Consider the following 19,157-nt stretch of genomic DNA (forward strand, 5'->3'; position numbering starts at 1 on the left):
TACGTCAGTCTGACGGCGGGAGGGAGCCAGCGGCGGCGCAGGCTGCAGAAGCGTCACGTGGGCTGGCAGCGCGCGTGCGCAGTCGCGCTGCGCCGCACTGCCCTCTGCTTCACCACCTCCGCCGCGAGTCAAGCGCTCCCGCCAGCCCCCGCGCGTCTGTGCTCGCTCCTGGCAAGAGGCGCCGTGCGCCTGCGCCCGGGCCGGAGGCGCCGTCGCGCCTGGACCTTTTCCTCAGTTTTTCCTTTCCCCCCCCCACCCCACCGCGGCCCTCTGGTCGGCGCTTGCGCAGAGAACTCAACGCTGAGGCGGTCAAGGTGCTGGGAGGGGCCCGGGTGGGCGTGGGAAGGACCCAAGGTCGGGGGTCTCATCCACCCAACTTCGAGCGAGCAACAGAAGGCCCAGCAGTGGGCTCGGCCCAGGTCCTGACCATCACGGCCCAGCAGGCCGGGTCCTCGTGGGCGCCGCGCGGGCCTTTGTTTCCTGCCCTGCCATTCCCGCAGGGAGGACAAGCATGCAGAGCTGGAGCGCGTCTGTTGCCGCCGCCCCCGCCGACGCGGGGTGTGCGCGCGTGCACGCGGAGAGGGGGCTCTTGTTGGAGGTGTGTGCGCGGGGTGACAGTTTCGCTCTGCCTAGGCCGTGCCCACAGCGAGGGTTATACTAGACCAGTGAAGGGGAGTGAATCACTGACTGCTGATTGCGTTCCTTTTCCACAGATTGTCTAAAGCGACAGGAAAAATGGTGGAAAATTCACCGTCGCCATTGCCAGAAAGAGCGATTTATGGCTTTGTTCTTTTCTTAGGCTCCCAATTTGGCTTCAGTAAGTACTTTTTTGGTGGATGGCCAGGGGCTTTTTCTGGTGGTCAGTGACGGAGATGATACATTTGTTAGGCTGTGCACACACGAGCTGTTGATTCTTCCTACCTATGTCTCTTTTTAAGAAAACCTGGAGGGAACTCATGTGTGTTCAGAGTGTTCTGTGTGCCAGCACAAGCCTAAGAGATTGAATCTCAACAAGTAGTACTTATACAGAACCAGACACTATGGCAAAGTGAATAAAACCTGGTCCGTGCCTTTAAGGAGGTCATGGTCTTGTGGCCTAGACGGACAACTACATCTACAGTTACTGATCAGTGTGATGCGTGTCATGGGAGCACAGTGGAGAGATACTGAGATCAGACTGGAGTCATAGTTCGCTTTTTCCGGGGGACTTTCCCCCTGGCGCTTACACTGTTTAGAAAAGAATAAGTAAGATTGAAGGAGAAGTGGAAAGGCCTTGAATGAAGGCATGAGAGGGTGTAGAAGTGGGGAGTTGGGTATGGCTCCACTTCCTCATGCAAGAGCTGAGGAGGGAAGAGTGTTGGACTAAAGAAGTCAGACTGAAATATATTCCCTTTACATCCTGGATCTCCCTGAATCCCCATAATGTTCCATTTTACAGATAAGGAAATTGTCCCTCACTGAGACACTAATATGCCCAGAGTCACACAGCAGGCCCCAAAGGATTTGGGAATTAATTGTGAGGCAAATAAGAGGGAGAAAATTGGGTATCCCCGATCCAACTTTCTGAAACTCTGTAGAAACCAGGAATGAGGGAGAGTGGTAGCACTTCTGAACTCTAACTGAAAAATATCAACCTGCACTGTCAATACAGCTCACAGATGGACCTAATAAGGGAGCTGTTACCCAGAGGAGTCTATGAAGTGAAGAAGTTATAACTGAGTTTAAATTGTCTCCTCCATGGATTAGATATGTAACTTGGGACCATTTACTTAACTTTGAGCCTCAGGTTCCTAAGCTGTAAAAGAATATTATTATTATTATCATTATTATTATCAGGTTCCTAATCTGTAAAAGAATATTATTATTATCAGGTTCCTAATCTGTAAAATAATAATATTATTATCATCATCATTATCATTACTGAATGCTTATTATGCACAAAACAATCCTGTGAGGTAGTAACTGTTATAATTATCTTCATTTTAAAGATGATAATACTGGGATTTAAATAACTTGCCCAAGATCACAAGGCTACTTAAATGATAGTGCTAGAATTTGAACCCATGCACACTGTCTGACTTCACACTGCTGCCTCTTATGACTGTGGTGAGGATTAACTGGAATAATTTAAGTAAAGCACTTAATGCACAGGAGCCATAAGTACTTAATATGTGTTAGCTACTGTTGTTGTTATTATCATTTTTGTAAATCCTTGTTCAAAGAGTATTTCAAGGATTAAAAACTATACATGACTTTTAAAATGTAAATCCCATAAAACCCACAGCCAAAAATTATTAGTTCAAGTTTTTGGTTTTTTTTTTTTGAGTTGGAGTCTCACTCCGTCACCCAGCCTGGAGTGCGGTGGCACGCTCACGGCCACCCCAGCGTCGACCTGCTGGGCTCAGGCAATGCTTCTGCCTCAGCCTTCCAAGTAGCCAGAACTACAGGCACATGCTACCATGCCCAGCTAATTTTTTGATTTATTGTAGAGATAAGGTCTTGCCAAGTTGCCCAGGCTGTTCTCGAATGCATGGGCTCAGGCAATCCCCTCACCTCAGCCTCCCAAAGTGCTGGGATTACAGGCTTGAGCCATCATAATTCAAGTATTTAATGAGTGCTCACTGTTTGCCAGGTACTATTACAGGCCAGGGAGAAGTAAAACAGCCAAATATTTCCTTGCTTTCATAGTATTCATTCTTGGGGAGGATAGCCAATGGACAAATTAAGTAAAACATAACAATATCAGAGGTTAACATGTACTGTGGAAAGAAATTAAGCAAGGGAAGGAGGATGAGGGATGGAAGGAGGTCCTTCTAATGTGCTTCTATGTCATCCTTTATAACTCATTCATTGGCACTTAACACAATTTAGTGAAAATACCAATTTACTTGTCTCTATTTACTACTAGATTTTTAGCTCAGGGAGAGCAGAAGCCATCTCTTTCAGGTACATCATTGTATCTCACGCTTCTAACATACAGAATTCTGTAATCATATTTGTTAAGAAAAAAAAATTATTGATGTAGGTAGTTTGAAACTTGTCTCTGACACTTACCTTGGGCAGATGATATAACCTTTGTAAGATTCCATTTTCTGTAAAAAGTGCATACAAGCCTTAAAGGATTGTGTTGAGGATTATATGAAATAGTGCATAGAATGCTTAGAACTGTGCTTAACCTACAGTGAATGCTTAAAGTTTAGGTATTGTTATTACACAGGGACAACAGTAAAGGGTGTCACAAAGCTATGGGATTGAGGGAAATAAGATGGTACTCTGAAAGATAAGGCAGAAGCTCAACATGTAGTGGGTCAGAACTAGAGTAAGGTAAACTCCCCTATAAACAACAAAATGTATGTAATTACTTCAACCCTATGGAGGTGAAGTTTGAACACATACTATACCTAAAGCAAATTGCTAGCTGATAGAAGGATTACAACAATTGCTTAGGCATGATTTGTGCTCTTGAATTGCTTAAAATATTGTGTGAGAATCAAGACATCTCAAAAGTGACTAATAAGGTAATCAATAAGTATTACAAGAATGGTACAGAAAAGGATCTAAACAACTGAAAGGGAAAAATCATTTCTGAGTGAATCAAGGATGCTTCAGAGGAACTTTTTTTGTATTATCTGAACCTTAGTAGATTAGATGTTTACCTTACTAATTTCTCTCTCTCTCTCTTTTTCCTTCCTCTTCTATAGTACTTTATCTCGTGTGGGCTTTTATTCCTGAATCGTGGCTAAACTCATTAGGCTTAACCTATTGGCCTCAAAAGTAAGTTTAATATATTTCTCAAATAAGGATATAAGCAATGCTGTTTTGAGGAATCATATTCTTCCTTGAAACTATTCAAATCTTAAATAGTTATTCTTTTAAAATTCATGAATAGCCTTATAGAAATTGAAAGCTTTTTAAAGATCATTATTGATGTACCTCTAATTAAAGACAGTGTAGTGAACACATATTTATCTTCATTTCCTCCCAAAATACTAGAACCTTATAGAAACAAATTTTTTGGTAAGGTATAAATCCACAGAAATAAAGAATAGGATAACAGATAAGAGGTATCACCAGCATTTTGGAAAGTGAATTGCAAGAGGTCAGAGGTAACTGACTTAGTTTCTGCTTTTTCCACATGCTAAAGTCGTGAAACCAGCAAGAATATTTGTGCCCTAGAACTCCATAATGGTTCAAATGTGGTAACTCTGGTTTGAACTGAAAACTTGTTTAAAAAGCATTAAACTCTCAAATCTCCCTCCCTCAGTCCTCAAAGCAGGGAGACTAATCCTGTCCTCTCCTGCAGAAAACAGGAGTTTTACACTGTGAAATAGTTGAGTAAGAATCTCTATCCTGGGTCTGAGTATGGAAATTAGGTACCTTTTTGAATACAGGAGTAAGTAAAAAACCTATATGGCTGAATAATAAGGTCTACCCCTTTTCTCATTAGGTGCCCAGGCTTACACTACTCCTCCAGAAAAAGATAGGAAGTTCCTTCCTAAGGAAGCTGACCACCCCAAGAGAAAGAATCTATGATTTCTGACATTTAGAGAAACCCAGTGAAGCTCATGTCTAACTCTCTTAGAGTGAGGCTTACCGGTTGGCCAGCCCTGCTCACATACACACAGTGCTTCCAGTTAGCTTGGTAGCACTTCATTTTTAAATATGAATGGACTGCCATAAGTTACCAGACATTGAAAGAAAGCCTCTAACATTAAATGCAAAAACCAAAAGAAAAAAGGGAACTTGAAGGAAATGGAGATAATGCAGGGAACAGAAGAAAACTTTAAAATAAAATTCTCAGGTAAGAGTATAACTATAAGAACAGAATGCCATACAAAAGGAATTCTCAGGGAGTTATACTGTATAAACATGATAGCCCAAATTAAAATTTTGATTGAAAGGCGGGAAGATAAATCAAAGATAATCTTCAGAAAGTAGAACAAAAGGCAGATAAATGAGCTAGACATGATGGTGCACGCCTACAGTCTCTGCAACTCAGGAGACCGAGGTGGGATTGCTTGAGCCTAGGAGTTTGAGGCTGCCATAAGCTGTCATTGCACCATTGCACTCACTGGGTGACAGAGCGAGACCTTGTCTCAAAAATAAACTTTAAAAAAAAGAGAAATGGAAAATAGAGGAAAGTATAGCAGGGCTAAAAATCTAACTATTATAATTTTCAGAAAGAGAAAACAGGGAGGAAATTATTAAAGAAACACAGCATGCAATAAAACATGGCAAAATAAGAGTACTCATTACTTAATAATATTGAGAGGCATGATAGAATTCTATCAGGCTCTGGTATTGATAGATACATGGGAAGCCAAGCAAACAGGCTAAAAGATGTAATTAGTAATTCCAGAAAAAACAAAAAGGTGTACAAAAAATATAATAGACTAAGTTTCTCAGTTGCAAACATTGTTTATATAGTCACAATAATTTTTTAAAACTGCTGAAATAAGCAGAAATTGTGATATAAATATAGAAGACAGAAGGAGGTAAATTCCTTTTCCATATCAGAAAATCCAAAGAAAATGTCTGAAATTGATTTTAAAAAATAATAAATGAGCATATTAGTAGAAATGAGGAGGGAAGTACCAGAAAACAGCTCAGACATTTACAAGGTTCCTTTTTCAGATGGTGTGATAGAGGTCTTCAGGTTTTCATTACAAGCCTCATAGAACTATTTGAGTGTCTGCTATGTATGCAAATTACTTTAATAAAAGTTAAATTTAAATTTTAAAAACCACTGTGTTATCTTTGTGACTGACTCTTAAGAATTACAACTTTTTAGGGTGTCAATTACGTATTTTAATATTGTCTTCCGCAGATATTGGGCAGTTGCATTACCTGTCTACCTCCTTATTACTGTCGTAATCGGCTATGTACTCTTGTTTGGAATTAACATGATGAGTACCTCTCCACTCAATTCCATTCATACAATCACAGGTAACTATACAAAAGGAAAGTGCTGGGGAATGGAGGGTAGGGTATTAGCACTTTTTTCAGAAAAGCAACCAAGAATAGGCTGCAAGACACAATAAAAAGAACCTAGTAGGAATAAATACAAATTTATACAAAAGGAAATATTTACATGAAGGAAATAACTTCTGATGGATATGCTTTACGTCTCAGTATGTTCTAGTTATGTTCATGGCGGAAATACATTCTGATGAATCATAGCACTAGTTAGCATGTGCATTTTCCAATAAAAACCACAAGTATATATAATATGTTCCTCAGTAACTGCCTGAGAAAACCTTCTTTTATCTTAAACAGGCACTGTTGATCAAGGGATGGCAAATGGGTACACGCAGACTTTGTTCAGGGGAGGGATTTGGGAGTGTGTATTCTCCTCAGGATCACTATGTACACCTTGTTTCAATTAAGTGGATAGAAGAGCCACAACATATTTTTGTGGTTTTATTTTTTTTAAGTTCTTTCATTTTAAGTCTAAAGATTAAAATGCATTGGACAGACTCCTGAGCTTCCCTTAGAGTCTAGGAAGTATTTTTGTAAGTTCTCTGATATGATTTTTCAACTTTTTACAATCTAAATAGTCTATACAATGCACTTTGAGAATCAATTATAGTATTTTTAATTTTTTTCTAATAACCTACTGCATTTCCTACTCTCTTGACTAGTATTATAGCAAATAGACAATTGTAACTGTTGTGGGCCTCGTCAGCCACAGAGACTATAGAAGGAATTGCTTAGGTCAACAGAGCTTTTTGTTCTTTTCTTACAGATAACTATGCAAAAAATCAGCAGCAGAAGAAATACCAAGAAGAGGCCATTCCAGCATTACGAGATATTCCTATTAGCGAAGTAAACAAAATGTTCTTTCTTGCAGCCAAAGAGCTTTACTCCAAAAACTGAATTGTATGTAGGCACACTAAAACCAAGCATTTATTTATGTTTTTGACTTAATAATTTTGATCATAATAAATTTGACCATATTTTATTAGTATTCAATATTGAGATGTTAAAAAATGTAAATTGATCTTCCCTTATGTTCAATTAACATTGTAAATGTTCTGAAATATTAGTTTTTAATAGAAAGAATAAATAAAATACTACATTATCTTATAGCAGACTCTTAAAAAAACAAGTGTCAGTATAATCAAAAGGTTCCTCCCCAGAGGTATTTATATTGTGATTTGCAAAGGGCAACCGTGTCCTTCTTTCTGTTTGTCCTGAGGGCCAGAATTCAAACTCTTAGTTTTGGGGGAAAGGTATGTTTAATATTTATGCTGTCAGCATATATTGAGTACTCACTATGTACCGGGTCTTTTTCTAGGCACAAGAATGTAGTAATGGTAAGACTCTCTCTCAAAGAGCTTATGTTTTAGAGCTAGGTTGAAACGACTAAGCAGATAAACAAGGAGGTATTATTTATGATGAGTGTTATGCAAAGAATTAAGATAGCATAATATTCTAGAAAGTAAAGGAATGACTACTTTACATCGGATGGTCAAGGAAGGCCTCTCAGAGGCAGTTAGGGTTGAGACTTGAACAGCAAAAAAAAGAAAGAAAGGGCCAGTCATGGAAGGGACAGGATGAAGCAGGTAAGGACAAAGACCATAAGGTAGGAAGGATCTTGGTAAGTCCTAAGAACAGAGAGAGTACTAGTAATAGTCCTGGAGCAAACTGACTGAGGGACCCTGCAGAGACCAGCCCCAGAGCATGAAGTGCTTTGTAGGCCAGTGTAGGAAGTTTGGATTTAAGTCTAAGAGTTTGAGGCACTTTAAATACCAAGCTATTGAGAATCTTTAAGGAAAGGAGTGATATGGCCTGATTTGTGTTTTGTAAAGGTCACTCTGACTGATGGATGGAGAATGGATTCAGAAAGGGCAAGAGTACGGAAGTAAGGAGACAATTAGGAAGCTATTGCATTAGTCTAGGCAAAAAGTGATTGCTGCTTAGACCAGAATGGTAGTGAAGTTAGGGAGGAATAGACAGCTCTGCAGCCTTTCTTGGGGACAGCTGAGTGGGTATATGGATCTGATTAAGCAGAATAGTCAGGGATAGCTGAGAGAAATTGTGCCCAAAGGTCATTCCTAGATTTTTTTGAATTAAGGAACTGGGTAGATTGTTATACCTTTTATTGAAATGAACAATTTTTATGGAAGTGTAGTTAAGGGGATTGGAGATTTGGTATGTGAATTAGTTTGAATGGTACTACTTTATTAATACCTAGATGTTTATTGTATAAGATTAAGAAACTTGGATATAAGATTTTTTTTAGAACCATATGTAATTTAGCAAGAGTATACTCAACAATTAGCCAGTGAGACCAAATCTAAATTTATTTAGCGCTCAAGGCCTCTAATTTTTGACACCCATAATCTCTTTACTAGTCTGGCTGTTCTTTTTCTTTGGAGTATATACATATGCATATGTTTACACATAGGAGTGGAGTCACAGATTTTAACTTATGCAAATTCAACTGTACTTTCTGCAAACAAAGAAATTAATCATGTTAAATATGTGGGAAAACTAAGACTTCCCTTTCAATGGCCATGTCTTTTCCCAGTAGGCATGAGATGGATAACATGAATCTACTGTTCCTGTTCCCTGGTTTGTCCCAGTCCCCGTGTTATTTTATAGGGACAGCATGTTATCATACCTAAGAGCAGTTTAAGGGAACCAGCCAACTCCATCAAGTATAGAAAGATAAATAAATAAATTGTGGTCTGTCTATACTGTGGAATACTATACAACCATGCAAACAAGAATGAATTACTGCTACACCTAACAATGTGAATGAATATCACATCCATGACGTTGGGGGGAAGAAGCACATAAAAAATATATACTGTATGATTCCATTTATATGAAGTTCAGAATTAAGAAAAAATAATCTATGGTGGTAAATATTAGAATAATAGTTACCTTTGGAGGACGGTATTAACTAGGAGAAACCAAGAAGGAGCCTGCTAGTGAGTTGGAAATGCCCTACATCTTAATCTGGGTGGTGCTTACCTGGGTGTAATGCATGCTTTTAAAAAATCATGGACTTATTTCATTAAGATTTGTGCCCTTGATGTAAATTATACCTCAATAAAAAGGAAAAAAAGCAGTACCTAGAAATGTTGATTTGTTGGCCTGGTGTGGGGCACAGGTAGGACTAATTTTTTAATGTCTCCCAGACACTTATAATATGCAGCCAGGATCAAAAATGACTGCTTTACCTGATTGGACTTAACTGAGCTTGCAGTCAAGGCGGGCAGTAACTTTCCACTTTGGAAAAGAAAGCCAGCAGTTATCAGAGAAGTCCTTTCCCCATCTTTGTGAGACTCCTCCTCTTAGCAACAGTATTTCCTTGTCTTCCCTAGGACCTGTGATAGGCCTAAGAAGTCTGAAATGGGTCAGAATAGAACCTTAATGAACTCTTACCACACAGCACATAAAACCTCAAATTAACTCTTCATTCTGTTTCCCAAGCACATTGTCCTTAGAGCTCATAAAAGGTTATACCAGTGTTTTCAGACAGTGGGCAGCAATTTTTTTGAGGGCTATGATTAGTTTAGTATGCAGTTCTTCATCTTTTGTTTTAAATATCAAGACCCCTTTATATAGTAAGAATCCCAAAGACCCTTTGATTATGTGGATTATATAGAAAATTTTAAAATATTTATTATTTATAAATAATAAACCTATTACTTTTTAATTATAAAATTAATTTTACTTATCATACTTTTATAACATAAGAAACAAAAAGCAGCCGGGCTCAATGGCTCAGCCTGTAATCCCGCACCTTTGGGAGGCTGAGGTGAGTGGATTGCCTGAGCCCGCAGGTTCGAGACCCGCCTGGGCAACTTGGCGAGACCTCATCTCTACAATAAATCAAAAAATCAGCCGGGCATGATAGCACATGCCTGTAATTCCGGCTACTCGGAAGGCTGAGGTAGAAGGATCGCCAGAGCCCAACAGGTCGAGGCTGCAGTGGCCGGGAGTGGCCACTGCAGTCCCAGTCTGGGCGACAGAGTGAGACTCCAACTCAAAAAAAAAAAAAGAAAAGAAACAAAAAGCTTCTGTTATGAAAACATTTATCCCAAAGTATTGCTATAATAAGCTGATTCCAAAAACAATGAAATTTAACATATATTTTATGCACGATAACTATATTTTCCAAAACAACAAAATGTAGTGAAACTAGTAGAATTGTTTTGCATTTTTGCAAATCTCCTCAATGTCTGGCTTAATGGAACACAGCTGGGTCCTCATACCTGCCTCTGCATTTAATCTGTTACATTACCACATACAAAGCCTCAGAAAACTCCATGGCATACTCATGAGAGAATGAGAATGAAAAAGACAACATCTTAGAATTATGAAAATGGTTTTGACCTCATAGACCACCCCTGCGACATTCTGACACTGAACCTTGAGAACCACTGCTTAGTGGGCCATAACTAGTTTGTGTGTGTGTGTGTGTGTGTGTGTGAGAGAGAGAGACAGAGACAGAGACAGAGAGATGAACTAGAGTGGAATAGAATATGTCAGAGTGCCACTCAGACCCTCTCTGTCTACCTCTTACTCCAACCACTGATAGCCTAAGCAGTTCTGTGCAGGTTTTGACCAGATCCACACAGGTGCCGCTTTTGCACTCTGCAAGAAGGAGGAGTGTTAACACCCATAGGACCAGCCTGGAGGCCAACATGGGACTGGTGTCAGTGGACGAGCACATCCCCCTTTCAGCTCAAGGAGACAGTTCTGGGCTCCATTCCCGAGCTCTTCAGAAATTCTTGTGGGGTTGAGCTGCAGTGGCCATGGCAATGGTGAACTCAGGCACATGTGCCTATGTGGGCTTGTCTGTTTGCTCCCTCTGCTACTCACTGCTACTTCCTGTGGTCACTTTCCCAGTAAATGCCTAAACACAAGTCTTAGTCACAGGCTCTGCTCTCAGGACTACAGCAGAGATGGTTTCATTTGTAAAAATTGTGGTTCAGTTATAGGGCCACGATGTATAATGCACGTCATAATTTAAGAAAAAAGTCTGAACTATTGTTTTGCAATAAACCCAAATAATAGCATAGAATACTCCAAATAGAAAGTCGGTAATACAAAAATGTTCCGAATATTAGCCAAAACTCTTCCAGTGAGTAAATTCCCAGGAAGAAATAAATTAAGAGTCTAAATATGAAATCACCTAATGAAAATCCAACAGGATTCAGATCCAAAATTCTGCCGCCGCCCCCCCCCCTCAATTTCTTGACCTGCCCTGTTTTAATCAAAAGGATCTCAATCAGATGACTGGATTTCCTCAAGAAGCTGCTGTCTAGTCTCTCTTAAGCAAATTGACCCAACCTAAAATTTCCTGTGTCTCTCCACATTTTCAAAGAGTCAGAAGAACACACAGAAGTATCATATTAACAGCCCCATGCCCGCAGAACTTAGAAAACCCAAATAGGCCAGGGGTGGTGACTAAAACCTGCAATCCCAGCACTATGGGAGGCCAACGTGAGAGGATTGCCTGAGACCAGGGGTTTGAGACCAGCCTGGACAACTTGATGAGACCTTGTCTCTACAATAAATCAAAAAATTAGCCAGGCTTGGTGGCGCATGCATGTAGTTCCAGCTACTTGGAATGCTGAAGTAAAAGGATTGCCTGAGCCCAGTAGGTCAAGGCTGAGGTGGCCATGAGTGTGCCATTGCACTCCAGCCTGGGCGACAGAGTAGGACTCCAGCTCAAAAAAAGAAAAAAGAAAACCCAAATAAATCAACTCTTGCAGTAAATGTCCTAGAGCTCAATGTATTATACAATATAGGCATAGGCCAATAACCATAATACAGAATGTGGGGAAAGGAAGGCAGAACAAGGAAGAGGAAAGAGATTCTTCTAGCTTTGTCTCTTGATACAGGTCAGGCTGTGGCAGTTGTCATGGTTCTCAATCACTCAATTTAATGCAGTTGGGTTAATAGTGAGGTTGGGAGAAAAATTGCTTAGTCTACCTTTTCTAGTTAGGATAGTTTAAGTCAGCCTGTGGTAACAACTCTAAAATTTCTGTGGCTTAACACGACAGCAGTTTTTCAAAGGACAGCACTTTGAGTTCGCCACCAAATCTGAACGGTGCCACATGGACAAGGACAATGGTTAATACAGTGATTACCTGTATTGACCCATGACCCAGGACCAGATGTTCTTTCTTTCACTGTTCCTCATCACCACATTAGTCCCAGAAGCCAGAGATGTGATGGAAATCTCAGTTAGGTACCAGAGGAATCACAGAATCAGAAATGATGGTGTTATGAAAAAAAGTTATAATTCTTGAACAAATACATTTGTGGACCAAGGTTTTTAATCTATTCCACGAGATACAGAAGAAATTATTGTCCAACAATTCAATACCTACCTCAGGCTATTTCTGCACGTCCAGTGTGCTCAAGTTCTGCTTGTGTAGGTTATAGTCACAGGGGACCATGTGGCCAGGGCCAGAAGATGTGAGCCAGAGCCTCACAGTGACTCAGACATCACCAGTTGCACCATAATCAACCCACCGGTGTCATAAAGCCTGTTTACATGAGCCTGGCATATTAGAAGCATCTGTAAGTCAGCCTGCATCAGCTGATGAGGCTGCCCCAAGAGCCCATCTCTCCCTGTTACACTTTGGCTTCTTTTTTAAAAATTATTATAAAGATGTGGGGTACAATTCAGGATTAGATAGACAAACATTGATTTTGCAGGTACCCTTGTTGATAAGGTATGCCCCTTCCTCCCATAGCAGTTTCCCTCAACTGCCAATCTGACCGCCCTCCCCTGACAGTTTCCCATTACTGCCAAATGCTTCCTTATAGGACACTTTGGTTTCTAATACCACCTCTTTTGACTGTTCTCAGTTAACACATCGTGGGTTGGAATGTCCTAGGGGAAGTTCAGTCACTCTCTCCTCATCACCATTCTGTGAATAACTTAAGCACCTAGTAAGAATTAAAATTATTAACAATGGGGCCAGATTTTCAAATGCTGCATAAACCCAAAACTAAAATCAGGTTTTCTTCCCTGAAGCTAGACCTGGGAACTGATGTGAGGAGGCCTGGACCTGCAGACTTAGACATGTGGCCCACCAGCTGCATACTCAGAGTCTTGGAGAGTCAGGCACAGAGACAACTTCTGTGCAGTCACCCATGCCACACCAGCTTCCTTTCGGGTCATCAGAAGAACACCCCACTTCCTTCCACTCCGGGGCTTATGGCTGCTGTTTCTTCTGCCTTGAGCACCCTCCCTCTTCCTCCACCCTCTCATCCCTCCCTTCAGATGACATTCCTTCGGGCTTGCTTTACCTGTTCCACCAGAGTGCGTGGTCCCTAAGCATAGCCTTCCCTTCTCCACATGGCTGTCATTTTCCATTTACCCCGTTGTGCAAGCTGCACCCGGCCAAGGACCCTGTCTGTTTTGTCAACTTACCGCCAAGACCTGGCTCCGTACCTGGTATGTAGGAGAATACTCCATAAATATGTATCAAATTAATGAGTAACCCAAGTGGAGAGGTTGACGTGGAGGGAAGTTAAGAGCAACTAGGGGCCCTTCCACCCCGAGTCCTGAGCTGCTGGGCTCAGACTTTGAAAGACGAATGGACAGACAGAGGTCTTGGCATTATTTGGCTGCCTTATCTCTGAAGTTTGGACTGTAAACTGTTCTTTCCCTCCTCTTCATAATAGTTTTGTGAAGAATTTGAGAGAAAAGAAACCATGTTGCCTGTGCAAAGTCAGTGGGGGAAAATGAGTTTTGTACCATATCTGAAAACTTAACCTGACACATGGGGCTGAACTTTCAGGACAGGCAAGAAAGAGATGGATTTCCAGAAAAGTCCCTTCCTTGTATTTATTTAATTTATTTTTGAAATAGGGTCTCGCTCTATCATCCAGGCTGGAGTGCAGTGGTGTGATCACAGCTCACTGCAGCCTTGAATCCCTGGGCTCAAGGAATACTTCCACCTCAGTTTCCTGATAACTGGGACTACAGGGGCATGCCACCAAGTCCAGCTAATTTTAAAAAAATTTTTTGTAGTCTTCGAGTTCTCACTATGTTGCCCAGACTGGTCTTGCACACCTAGCCTCAGGCAATCCTCCCACCTTGGCCTCCCAAAAGGCTGGGATTGTAGGCATGCGCCACCAAACCTAGCCATCCCTTCCATAATGAAAAATCCCAAAAAAGTTTCTCGTTCAGGGTTTTCAGTCTTGGCCAGCTGAGTGGCTGGGACATTTGTGAAGATCCATGAGTGCAGGGAATAACCGTCCCTATTTCTCCTTCCCCCTACTCTGATGTGACCCCAGCTTGGCTGGACTAACTCACTCACCAGGACTCTTTCTGACTTTGCCCCTCTCTTCAGGTACAGAGCATGCATGTTTAGGAGTTTGAGCTTTGAATCCAAGCAGATCTGGACACCAGCTATCAAATCCTTCCTTTGCCTCTTTCTTGGTGCATGAAGCCATGAGAAATTTGCCCCCTAAACCTCTGTTTCCCCACCTGTTACTGGACATGCCTCTTGTGGTTATCCTGAAGTTAGATCTGGTGAAGTAGGTAAAACTGGAATTCATGGGCCTGGTCTTGCTGCTGTTCCCTGCAACTTTCCCTGGCCCCGCCTCACACCTCAGATGGGCTTCCATCTTACTCTGAATGTTGCCTATGGGACACACTGTAGCCCATAGGGACTTACAGGATTTATCTTGGGTCCCCAGCACCCAACGGGGCGGGGGAGGGGGGAGATGATTGTTGAATGAAGAAGAAAAAATTCAGAGGTTCCAATCAGGAAGCATCAGAAGTGTTACAATTAAACTGTAGGTGCAATTAAGAGTAAACTTTTTTTTCACATGTTAAGGAGTCAAATCGTGTATGGACCTAGGCATTTAGGATTATCAATATGGTGACTCTTGTAACAACCTTAAATTACTAGAAAGCTATCATTATTTGCCTTCTACGTTCAATTTTTGATACGTCTTTTAAGGTTTAAAGTTTTTTTCCCTAAAGTTATTAAGAGTTATTAAAGTAGTCCAATAGCTACTTCAGCCCAAATCCCCCATCGTTGTCTAACATGAAGGTTAAATTTGATGTGTGTGAAGATAGATGAACTGCTGCAGGACGAAAAGGCAATTAGAAATAATGGCCTCTGGCCATGAAGGCACACAAATTAAAGGACTGTCAGCCCAAGACAAAGATTCTATCAGTGATGTGTCTGGCGTTTCACTTGACTACTGATCTAGTACAATTATGGGAAAACTAGCCGAGGTGACCTAAGTGAACAGACAGACTGGGTCATTTGTCTCTTAAGTGAAATTTCCAGGCACCCAACTTCAGGCTTTGCTTTTCCATCACCACTGAGTGGCAGTGTGGCAGAGAGAGATGACCTTTACTTAACCTTGAGAATAACTCCATCTCTTAGGGAATGTATGTCAATGCCTATTGACAATCCATTTGCAGGAGTTATTGCATGTTTGGTCTAAACTGATGATATCTTTGCCGTTTTGAACTTTTACAAAATAAATATCTTCCATGGGCCATCTTGGATGCTAAAGAGGACCACACACCAGTGGCAGATACATAATACTTTTTTTTTTTTTTTTTTAGTTGGAGTCTCACTTTGTAGCCTAAGCTGGAATGCAGTGGCACAATCACAGCTCACTATAGTTTCCTAAGTTTCAAATGACTATATTTCTTCTCTTTGCATTCTGCTACTTTAACAGAGAAGAACTTGCTAGGCTATTTTTGTTGTTACTGAAGTTCTTTACAAATATTACAAGAAGTTGCTGCAAATCATTTCCTCAACCTCCTGGGCTCAGGTGATCCTCCCACCTCGGTCTCTTGAGTAGCTGGCACTCCAGGTGCCTGCCACCATGCCTGGCTAATTTTTTAATATTTTGTAGAGATGAGGTCTTGCTGTTGCCCAGGCTGGTCTTGAACTCCTGGGCTCAAGAAAACCTCCTGCATTGGTCTCCCAAAGTGCTGGGATTACAGGCATGAGTCACTGTGCTCAGCCTATGACAAATTTAAAAAGTATCTTTTGACCAAAAATAACAATAATAATAACAATAAACAAAAGGTAATTTTTATATATATTTTTTTAACTCACCCATTCACCTGAATGAATTTAGAGAAATAATGAAGTTTCATCTGCCACCTTCTTGCTGGATGACAATCTGCTTTCATTCCTTTAGGTATTTACAAAATGTTTATTGTTGTCAGCAACCCTATAGATAAGTGATTCCAAAACAAATCCTAAATCAAGCACTCCTTCTAGACTTAACTCCTTCTCTCCCAAACATACCTGTGTAATGATTTGCTCGAAGATCTGAAGTAAACGACATCAGATCAGATATCCAGTCCTTCAAAGAAAATGGTTTCAGTGAAGTTAAATCCCAAAACTTGCCCTCATTTTCACCTCTTCAACCCATTCTTATCAGGAGCTTCTTGTCACCAATAAGATTAGTGGTAGTTGGTGCATTGGACTAAATCAGATTTTTTATGTTGGGTTAATCATGACAATGTCATGAGTCAAATAACTTATGTGATTGAAAGACACTGATGAAACCCCTTAACAAGACATTCTATGGATCCACAGACTATATCAGAAATATCCTTTATTAAAGGATATATCGGAAATATCCTTTATTAAAGATTTTGGCTAAGGTTCTTTCATGATGAATGTATTTTAAGACGACATAAGGAATGACTATGTAATGGTACCTGATGGCTAATATTTAAATATTTTCATTGTTGTTTTTTAATAAGTACTATTTATTTTAAAAGTAATATGTATTCATTACAGATAATTTTAAAACTGTAGAGAATTACCAAAAAAAGTTAAAATCACCCATTCTCCATCACCCAAAACTAATTACTCTTTTTTTAAGACTAGTTAAGGGCAGTAGTGAAGATAATTACTCCTAGTAGTCTTGTATAAGTCCTTGTAAAAGTGTGTGTATTTGTGTTTGTGTATTTAACAAAAAAATAGGATCACACTGTAAATAGAACTTTGTGTGCCTCATTTCTCAAATAACTGTATTATGAGCATTTAACAACTGGATACTATTACATTATATGGATTCCATTATATGGATGCATCATAATTTATTTCACAAAGTCCCTATTATCAAAAAGTTCCCATCATAATTTATTTCACAAAGAGCCACTTTTAGGATGACTCTAAGTTTTTATTTTTATAAATGTCATAATAACAAATACTCTTCAGCAAAAATTTTTGTCCTTATCTCTGATTATACCCTTAGAAAAAAATTTTAAAAGGGTAAGGAATATAAAATTTTTTAAAAGCTCTTATTACCTATTGCCAAATTGCCAGGAAGGTAGCCTCAGTTCCATATCCCCACCAGCAGAGCATGAGTGCTCACTTGTCAACAAGTATGGGCAATCTATTTATTTATTCAATATGCACTTTATGCTTTGATTATTCAGGAAAATGATAGTGGGTCTTCTGTAATTTTCAGAACAATGAAATAAGTTCAGAGAAATCCTAAATCAAGCATGGTTTAGGTAACTGACAAACCATGGTTTCACAGGAACTCACTTAGACTTATTTAATAAGCAAACTTGTATTAAGAGCTTCCCAGCAGACTTAAAAAGGAGAAATCACTTATTCATGTGACATGACTTAAACTTTCAAACTCATTTAGAAAACTCCCTTCACACACAAAAAGCAATTCATTTGCAAAAATAAAAATGGTTATGGGACTGGTTCAAAATTTAAACCTGCCTAAATCATCTTTTGGAAATGATTTGTAGCAACTTCTTGTAGTATTTGTAAAGGCCTTCAGTAACAACAAAAGTGGCCTAGCAAGCTCTTCCCTGTTAAAGTAAGAATGCAAAGAGAAGAAATATAATGATCTGATTATAGACATATGCAAGTTGTTAAAGACTTATATACCATTCTATTAAATAGGTTTCAATGACAGCTTCCCACCTTTTTTTTTAAATTGGAGTCTCACTCTGTCACCCAGACTGGAGTGCAGTGGCACGCTCATGGCCACTGCACCCTGGACCTGCTGGGCTTAGGTGATCCTTCCACCTCAGCCTTCCAAGTGGCTGGAACTATAGGCGCATGCCACCTCGCCCAGCTAATTTTTGTGATTTATCGTAGAGATGAGGTCTCACCAAGTTGCCCAGGCTGGTCTTGAACCCCTGGGCTCAAGCCATCCTCTCACCTTGACCTCCCAAAGTGCTGGGATTGCAGACTGAGCCACTGTACCTGGCCAGCTTACCACATTTTTAAAAAGAGAATACAGAAACCGTAATTCTAAAATTATGCTAAAATCATGCACTTTTCCTTTGAAGATTTACAAGTACACTTTAGAAGTTTATGGAACCTTAGCATCATGGTCAAGGGCACCCATGACCACTTAGTTGTCATTACCACTTAGTTGTTGCAGCACACAAACATCAATTGATAGAAGGACAGATAAACCAGCTTTTCCATGACCCAGACCCTACTCTCATTTCTCAGAAAAATTGTGAATGTGAATTCCTTTTTCCATTCTTGGCTTTTTTTTCTTTTCCTGGATGCATAAAGTAGTATCTTTGAGGAAATCCTTTTATAAATCGAATTCCATTTTGGCAATATCTTTTCTCAATCAGTAACTGTCCAAAGTACAAAAAGTTTATTTAAAAGTGTTTACAGACAGGCTCTGTGGCTCATGCTTGTAAGCCATACTTTGGGAGGCGGAGGCAAGAGGTTTTCCTGAGCCCAAGGGTTTGAGACCAGCCCGGGCAACTTGGGAAGATAAACCAAAATTATAAATCAAAAAAATTAGCCAGGCACGATGGCACACACCTGTGGCTCTGGCTACTTTGGAAGGCTGTGATCATGCCACTGCACTCCTGCCTGGAGACAGAGTGAGACTCTGACACACAAAGTGGGTGGGGCAGGCTCGGTGGCTCAGCCTGTAATCCAGCACTTTGGGAGGCCAAGGCAAGTGGATTGCCTGACCCCATGGTTCGAGACCAGCCTGGGCAACTTGGCGAGACCTTATCTCTACAATAAACTAAAAAATTAGCTGGTCGTGGTAGTGTGAACCTATAGTTCTGGCTACTCAGAAGGCTGAGGTGGAAGGATTGCTGGAGTCCAGCACGTCGATGCTGGGGTGGCCATGAGTGTGCCACTGCACTCTAGCCTGGGTGACAGAGTGAGACTCCGACTCCAAAAAAA

At 40.4% G+C, this 19,157-nt stretch overlaps 1 protein-coding gene across 3 annotated transcripts; it reads left to right on the plus strand.

Annotated features, from left to right (window-relative positions):
* The first annotated feature begins 189 nt into the window (after positions 1-189).
* On the plus strand, positions 190-9,079 carry PIGP (phosphatidylinositol glycan anchor biosynthesis class P). Of its 3 annotated transcripts, none has more exons than XM_021714461.1 (5): positions 190-305; positions 714-817; positions 3,702-3,774; positions 5,828-5,946; positions 6,746-9,079. In XM_021714461.1, the coding sequence occupies exons 2-5, from the start codon at positions 736-738 to the stop codon at positions 6,874-6,876; spliced, it is 405 nt and encodes a 134-aa protein (XP_021570136.1). In that variant the 5' UTR covers positions 190-305; positions 714-735; the 3' UTR covers positions 6,877-9,079. The 3 variants fall into 3 exon arrangements, with proteins under 3 accessions (XP_021570136.1, XP_008060265.1, XP_008060264.1); XM_008062074.2 differs by having other exon boundaries at positions 197-314; XM_008062073.2 differs by lacking the exon at positions 190-305 and adding an exon at positions 421-598.
* The last annotated feature ends 10,078 nt before the right edge of the window (positions 9,080-19,157 follow it).

Source organism: Carlito syrichta, unplaced genomic scaffold, assembly GCF_000164805.1.
Source record: "Carlito syrichta isolate Samal-C Ts95f unplaced genomic scaffold, Tarsius_syrichta-2.0.1 Scaffold305651, whole genome shotgun sequence".
In the NCBI taxonomy this organism is placed as follows: Eukaryota; Metazoa; Chordata; class Mammalia; order Primates; family Tarsiidae; genus Carlito; species Carlito syrichta.

Coding starts and splice junctions, on each gene's coding strand:
- PIGP (XM_021714461.1), top strand. CDS start 736: ATGGTGGAAAATTCACCGTCGCCATTGCCAGAAAGAGCGATTTATGGC. Junction 818..3,701: donor AGGCTCCCAATTTGGCTTCA/GTAAGTACTTTT, acceptor CCTCTTCTATAG/TACTTTATCTCGTGTGGGCT. Junction 3,775..5,827: donor TTAACCTATTGGCCTCAAAA/GTAAGTTTAATA, acceptor TGTCTTCCGCAG/ATATTGGGCAGTTGCATTAC.